Genomic DNA, 7500 nt, shown 5'->3' with positions numbered 1-7500 from the left:
ATCCAGAATCCCAGAATAACCAGTAGCGAGTGCAGCCTTACGGAGAGGTTAAAACTTTTATGTTTCTGAATGTTAGTGGAGACATTTATTGTTGTGGAGTTACTGACAGTAATGAAAAGTTATTAGCGTATATCGTGTGGTTGATGTCCAGTGTTGCTGAGCAGAAATACATAATCATGATCTTCTTGATCCCCTCAAAATTGCGTTGGATTTTCTCCTCAGTGTAAAGGTTGAGAGGTCTATCTATCACTGTTTTACATGTTCGTAGAGTTAGTTTCTGGAGTAAATATATAGGCTATAATCTGTGCGTTTAGCTTTTTTAAAAATGGCAGATGCTGGTGTTTCGCGTGCGTTCGGCCAATCAGCGAACACTAACGCCACGGATAGTTCCTATTGCGCTGGTTTAGACCGACTCTGAAGTAGGAGTAAATTAGTTCCTCCAAAAGGAGTTCCTAGAACTAAAATCGTTACTAGTTCCTGCGGTGCAAACACGGCAAAATCCGGGAACTTCCACCAATAGTTCTAGGAACTATGAGAAGGTTCCTCCGGTGCGAAAGCCCCTTTACTCCACTAACTAACACTACGAACATGTAAAACAGTGATAGATGACCTCTCAACCTTTACACTGAGGAGAAAATCAAGAGAAAGAGAAACATGATTTTGTATTTCTGCTCAGCAACACTGGACATCAACCACACGGCATACGCTAATAACTGTTCATTACGGTCTACTTTCTATGTATACTATGTGTATGTGTTCTATGTGTACTTTCTAAGCGCTGTCAAAATAAAAGTCACAACAACAAGTGTGGCTTACATCACTTCAGAGTTCCTACTGGCGGTGCGAACGCAACCAGGAAAACGTTCCTAAGAGAACCCTTAGTTCCTGGTCTCTGGTTCCTATGACTGAGTTCCTATAACTACCCGGTGCGAAAGCCCCTCTGTAGAACTGAAAGAAACAGCTTGTTACCTGAGACTGAGATCTTCATGGACGCCTCCAGCGGTCTGTTGTTGTCCAGGGCTCGGCTGAGTCGGATCTCTCCGGTGCTCCGGTTCAGAATCACCAAATTCAGCTCATTTCCCGCCTCGAAGCTGTAGTGGAGCTGATCCGAGACGTCCGGGTCGTGCGCCGGGATCCGCCCGATCACTCCCGAAGGGAAGCTGCTGGTCTTATCGGTGACGTAATTGTTAAAAATGATCTGGAAGTTCTTGAGGACGGGGATGTTGTCGTTCCTGTCGACGAGTTTGATGTGGACCGTGGCTCTGCTGACTAGTGGAGCGGATGTGGCCTGAACCACGATGACGTACTCCGAGCGAGTCTCGTAGTCGAGGTCGGCCAGAGCGGTGAGCTCTCCGGAGAAGATGTCCAGTTGGAAGACCTCTGGGATATTGCCTTCGACGATTTGGTACATGATTTGAGCGTTGCTGCCTTCGTCCGGGTCTGACGCGGATATGTGAGCCACAACAAGCCCGATGGGACTGTTCTCCTCCACGAAGATATCAAACTCGTCTTTCTCGAACACAGGCGGGTTATCGTTCACATCTAAAACGGTTACTTGAATGTCAACCGGCGTTTTGAGCGCCGGAACTCCTTTATCAACCGCAAACGCTTGGAGGTTATAGATAGGGGTGTTTTCTCGGTCAAGTCGTCGTAGCGTGCGAACGATCCCCGACGTGGACTCGATGATGAAGTCGCCGTCGCCATCTTCTCCGCCCTGGAACGTGTAGAAAACTCGCCCGTTGAGGCCTGAGTCACGGTCGATCGCGGAGACTTGCAAAACGCTGGAGAACACGGGAATGTCTTCTGTAACGGAGCCTAAGTAACGATCCCGTAGGAACACGGGTGAGTTGTCATTCACGTCGTTCACAAGGATCTCAAGGTACGTAGTGTCGGATTTCTGCGGGATGCCGTTGTCTCGAGCCGTGATGGCGAGCGTGTACGAAACTTGATCTTCGTAGTCCAGCTCCAACCGTGTGGTTACGGCTCCGCTGTCCGCGTCGATGTGAAACTGAGGGATGCTATCGTCCATGAAGTATGTAATCCGAGCGTTTTCGCCCGTATCCTCGTCCGTTGCACTGATCATCACTACTGTTGTGCCGACGCCCCGGTCCTCGTTGATGTTGACGGTGTAATGTGAGCTCTGGAAGACTGGTCTGTGAGTGTTAGCATCCGTGACGTTAACGTAAACCTTCCCCGTGTCGAAGCGTGTGCCGTCTGACGCCATGACGGTTAGCACGTACTGTCTCTCCAGCTTGTAGTCTAGCGGTAGCGCGAGCGTTATTAAGCCTCCGCCGCTCTGGCTGGTGATAGAGAAACGGTTTCTGGTGTTTCCGCTTGAGATCTGATACGTCACAACGCTGTTGATATCCTGATCGACGGCGGACACGGTTACGACACTCGTTCCTACAGCCGCGTCCTCGTTCAGACGCATGTAATACGCCTTTTGCGTAAACTCAGGGTTGTTGTCGTTAACATCTAGAATGGTCATGCTAATGCTAGCGGAGGAAGACATAGCCGGCGTTCCGTGGTCTCGTGCTTCCACTCCGAAGTTATAAAAGTCCACGCTTTCTCTATCCAACTCGGATGCTACGATAATCCAGCCTGTGCTGTTGTTAATGGCGAATGGGAAGTTTGGCGTAGTCTCCGTGAGTCTGTATTCCAAACGGGAGTTTTCGCCAGCATCGGCGTCTATAGCTTGAATGTGAATGACGGAGTATCCGACGGGAACGTTTTCCAGCACCGTAGCCTGGAACGGAGTGCTGACGAATATCGGCGCGTTGTCGTTAACGTCAAGAACTTGCACCGTGACGAGGCCGCTGATGTTGGAGAGCGGCGGGCGTCCGCCATCTTGCGCTCGAATGCGAAGCATGTACTCTTTATTAATCTCGTAATCCAGCTGACTCACAAGGTCCAGTTTCCCCGTTTGAGCGTCGATGTAGAACTGGCCTCGCGTATTTCCGCTCATGATGCTGAAATGGACCACGGCGTTGTTCCCCCGGTCCTGGTCGGTCGCCGTAACCTGCAGGATTTCCGTGTTGGGCGTCAAGTCTTCGGGAACTTGAACGACGTAGCGTTTCTCGCTGAACTGTGGTGCGTTGTCGTTATCGTCCTCCACAACAATGCACACGGTTGCCGTAGCGCTGCGAGGCCCGGGGTCACGACCTTGATCGTTCGCTTCAACCAGTAGCATGTAGGATTCAACAGTTTCGCGGTCGACTAGACCTCGTGTGCGAATAACGCCGGAGCGGGAATCGATCTCGAATACGTTGTTAGTCCCATTGTTTAGCAAATGATAAAGGATGTTTCCGTTGACGGGAGCGTCGCCATCCGTGGCACGTACAGTCAAGACCTCGTAACCGATTTCCAAGTTTTCTCGCACGCTTTCTTTATAGTCTTCCTGTTCGAAGACAGGGTCGTGATCGTTTGTATCGCTAACCGTTACGGTGAGAGTCGCCATGGCCGTACGTCGTGGCGTTCCATGATCCACAGCCGTGACTCTAAACACATGCGTGTCCTTCGTTTCTCTATCTAGTATCTCCACGGTGGAAACAACTCCGGTGGCTGGGTCAACGGCGAAAAGATTGTTGGAACGACTATCAAACAAGGCCTCTAAGAAGTACTCCAACCTGCCAGCTTCACCCTCGTCCGGGTCAACAGCTTTTAAAACAACAACAAAAGTCCCGGATGGTTGATTCTCTGGAACGGACACCTGATACATGGGAGGTTGAAACTGAGGGTTATTGTTTACGTTCCTTCTCCTCCTGCTCAGAAGCCCTGAGTTTGAGCGCGCGGCCCGTTTAAGTAACGTCCTCAGGTGTGTTTGAGTGAACGGACCGCGACCCACGCGCCAGTGCGCATGCGCGACACCCGTACGTGCGCGTCCCACGCAGCGCAGTTGAAACTCTAGCATAGAGTCGCGAGGGAAACACAGCGGAGCCGAAGTAAACAAACGACCCTCGGAGACGTAAAACGCTGAAGTCCCGGTTACGTTACACTGCGTCGGGTTGCCCGGTAACACATCAAACACACGGAAAACAGCAGTTCCCGCCTCATGACACTCAGAAGCATCTATTAAACTTATAATCTCCACGTCTAGTTTTTCTTCGGGTTTGCGTTTAAGCGCGCAGTTCTTTCCGTGAACGTGCACATTATACTGGCTGGTTGAAAGGTGTCTAAACCCGGACGCCTTATCCACACAGTCCATGATCGCGTACACAGTGAATGGGTTCGAAAGAACCGATTCGCAGTTCAAAGCGGCGGAGAAAGTGAGCACTCTCGCGTCCCGGTGAAGGAAACTCTCCGCGAACCGGGGAACGATGAGCTGGTCCAGCGCGCAGGAGCCGGTGATCGCGAGCGCGGTGCCCGGTCCCGCATCCTCACTCACGTGCACATCGAAACAATCCACGAGCCACGGGAGTTCAAACCACCCGAAAACAATGAGCAACAAATCCCACTTCATCGCTCCTCGCTGCTGCTCTTCCACGGAGAATGAATTACATCCAGTTTTTCCCTTCAAAGTTGGCGTGTGGAGTCTCCATGCTGATCCACGCACTGCGGTCTCACACACACACACACGCACACACACCTCCAGTGAATCCGGGGAGGGGGATCATTAACATAAACCTGATTCAGAGCGTCGGGAGAGAGAGGGAGGGGTGCAGTGGGGGCAGATCTCAAAAGGGTAACTGCCCCAAGACACCCTGCCGATGCTATTCAGAAAATATATTTGCTCTGGAGAGGAAAATCAAGTCATTTCACTGAGTAAATAATTGTATTAGACTCAGTCCTTTAGCGTCGAAAGTGCGTTAAAGTTGTTGTATTACTATTTAATAACAGTGCACTATAAATACACAGAGCTGGCACGTTCCAGAAAGGCTATAAAGATGCAAATAATACTTATCCCAAGCTAACAGGGAACGTTTTGTCAAAGTATGAACAAATGTTCTTCTAGTAACGTTAATATTAATAATAATAAATTGTATTATATCGCGCTTTCCTTATACCCAACGCGCTAGAACTAGAACGTTCGTGCAGTTATCTGGTCTTTAATAATGTTCTCAAAACGTTAGCAAAACATTTCGTTAATGGAACATTTGTCAATTTTTTTGTTTGTTTGTTTTTTACGTTACTGCTTGTTTCAGAACGTTCTTCCTATAATGATTGCAAAATGATAAAATGGAATGTTAACGTTCGCCAAACCAAGAAAAAAGTTTAAACATTAAAAATTGACGTTCTGAACGTTCCACTAAACCGCCAAATAATAACTAATAATAATAACCCTAACCCTAATAATTATTTATTTATTTATTTAAACCTGACGATTGTGTGACTGATGATTTGGTTAGGTTATTTGATCTGCTTAGCAACATTAACATCATTAATGCACTTATAAAGGAGCAAAATATATAAATAAATAGCTAAGTCATCAATTTTAAAATGAAACAGAAATGCGTCCGACGGCTAAACAAAGCCGCATATCATTCACATTCCACCCCCCCCCCCCCCCCCCGAAATGTTTGCTGTTCTCTTGGCGCCCCCTGCTGTCCCGAACATGCCAGCGCATGTGCAGTTATTCCGCTTTACCTCACAGACAGGTACAATCTATTATCTTGAAATAACGATTGTGTTTCTGTGGTACATAATAATATTTAAATACCTACCAATGCGTTTAATATTTACATGTATTGCCCTGACTCATTTAAATCAACAGCAGCACGTGCTCTGTGAGCTGCGTTTGTATTGGACTACCAATAGAGGACGCTGTTCCCCGCATGATGTGAAGCGGGGCACGTGATCTAACGAACCTTCTCATTACAGAATCAGATAATTGTTGAATAAGTGTATATATGATTATAAATGGGGTACAATCGTTTGATTAATATTTTACGACACGTATTTCGACCTAAAGTTTTCACATATTTTATAAAATATTCTAATCTGCCCAGCAACGGCTCGGCGAAGATTCGCGCTCTTTTTTTCCTGAGGATAAAATGTCGTCCAAAAATGAAATAACGAGAGTAATCAAAAGAAAAGGAGGAGTAAGAATTAATATGAAAATACTAGAGTGTCAAAATTTGTATAAAAAACAGACAGTTTAAACAACAGCTCGCATTTATTGAGAGCTAAAGATTAGTCTCAATATGACCGAGAAGTAAAGTCTCCTCACCAAACACAGATTTACTATGTGATTATTAATTTCATTAAGATATGATTAATCAGTCACCAGAGAAGATGAGAGATGTGTGTATAATCCGTGATATAATCCGGGAGTTACTGGATATTATCTGGCCTATTACAAATGAGTTTATGCTGATGAAATATTGATTAGCGTGTAATTGCCTTTATTATGTGAGAAAGAGACATGATAGTAAATGATTGTGGAGCACCAAAGCAACTTGTGTATGTTTACCAGCATTTCACAGTAAAACGTTGTAAACAAACATAACACACAGTTAGTTTTTACTATTTTTATTGTAGCTGGAGGCCCTAAAACAACAAACTTGTAAGCTTTACAAAAAACAAACAAAAAATGACCAAAAGAAAAGAAAAAAAATTGACATAATAATCCACCCTGAAGAAAACAACGAAACCGTCCGACGCTCCCAGATGGACAGAGAGAGAGAGAGACAGGAGGAATATGTTTGCTGCTTTTGTTAATGACACACACACTCGCACATACACACACTCACACTCATCTGTGTGGATTCAAACAGAACGTTTAATATTAACAGCAAAATCAATATTAATGATAGAGGTCATAATACATACAATGTGTGTATATTTATATATATTTATATATATATCCCGCCTCTCCTGGAAAACTTGTTCTTCTGATGGCGGGAGAAAAGCTCCGCCCCCACGGTGATGTCATCAATCAGACACAAACAAACAGCACTGCTTTAATACTACATGATTACAGACAGAGAGAGAGAGAGAGAGACGGGTGCATTGAACAAAAAACAAAAAGCCTTTTCTCCTTTTTCATTTGTTTTCCACAGACAGAGAGAGTGAGGTGGAGAGACAGAGAGAGAGAGAGTGAGAGAGAGATGGTCTCTAGCTTTGCTGTTTGCGTTGGCTAAGCGCGATCATCAGGTCGTTCTTCAGAGCCTCCTGCTTCGATTTATCCGCCAGCGTCTGGACGCTCCTGAAACACACACACACACACACACACACACACAGACGTAAGAGAGGAAAACACACACACTTCAACGACTTTTCCATTGCAAACTGAATCAACCGCCTGAATCTGCACTGAGTTGAACGGCTACTCACTGGGGTTGGGTATCGGTTCAATTTGAACAATTTTGATTCCGCTTATCGATTCCTAATTCTGATTCCAATAAGGTACTTAAGCTGCGTTCACACTACTATGTTCAATTTTGAACAATTCCAATTTGAATTTCTCTTTGTCTTCTGTTGTTTGATTAGTGTTATTATACAGACGGCATATATATTATGTTATATTAGGAATATTAGGCTGCTGTCACTTTAAGAGCTGCA

The 7500-nt window shown here is 45.8% G+C and overlaps 2 protein-coding genes across 3 annotated transcripts in view; both read right to left on the bottom strand.

Moving 5' to 3' along the window:
• Positions 1-4579, bottom strand: part of celsr2 (cadherin, EGF LAG seven-pass G-type receptor 2) — a 41808-nt gene extending 37229 nt beyond the window's left edge. The window contains exon 1 of the mRNA XM_082137559.1: positions 970-4579. Within this exon, the coding sequence (XP_081993685.1) occupies positions 970-4459 (3490 nt within the window). The 5' untranslated portion in view covers positions 4460-4579. The remainder of the gene's footprint in view (positions 1-969) is intronic.
• Positions 4580-6452: 1873 nt separating this feature from the next.
• Positions 6453-7500, bottom strand: part of capzb (capping actin protein of muscle Z-line subunit beta) — a 13145-nt gene continuing 12097 nt past the window's right edge. For both annotated transcript variants that reach the window (XM_082138769.1, XM_082138770.1), the window contains one exon: positions 6453-7144. Coding sequence is in view for 1 of the 2 variants with exons in the window: in XM_082138770.1 (XP_081994896.1) it covers positions 7054-7144 (91 nt within the window). In the remaining variant the exon portion in view is untranslated. The remainder of the gene's footprint in view (positions 7145-7500) is intronic.

Source organism: Leuciscus leuciscus (genome assembly GCF_965113295.1).
Source record: "Leuciscus leuciscus genome assembly, chromosome: 15".
NCBI lineage: Eukaryota > Metazoa > Chordata > Actinopteri > Cypriniformes > Leuciscidae > Leuciscus > Leuciscus leuciscus.
Note: the sequence above shows the minus strand (reverse complement) of the source record. Positions and strands in the feature narration are given on the sequence as shown.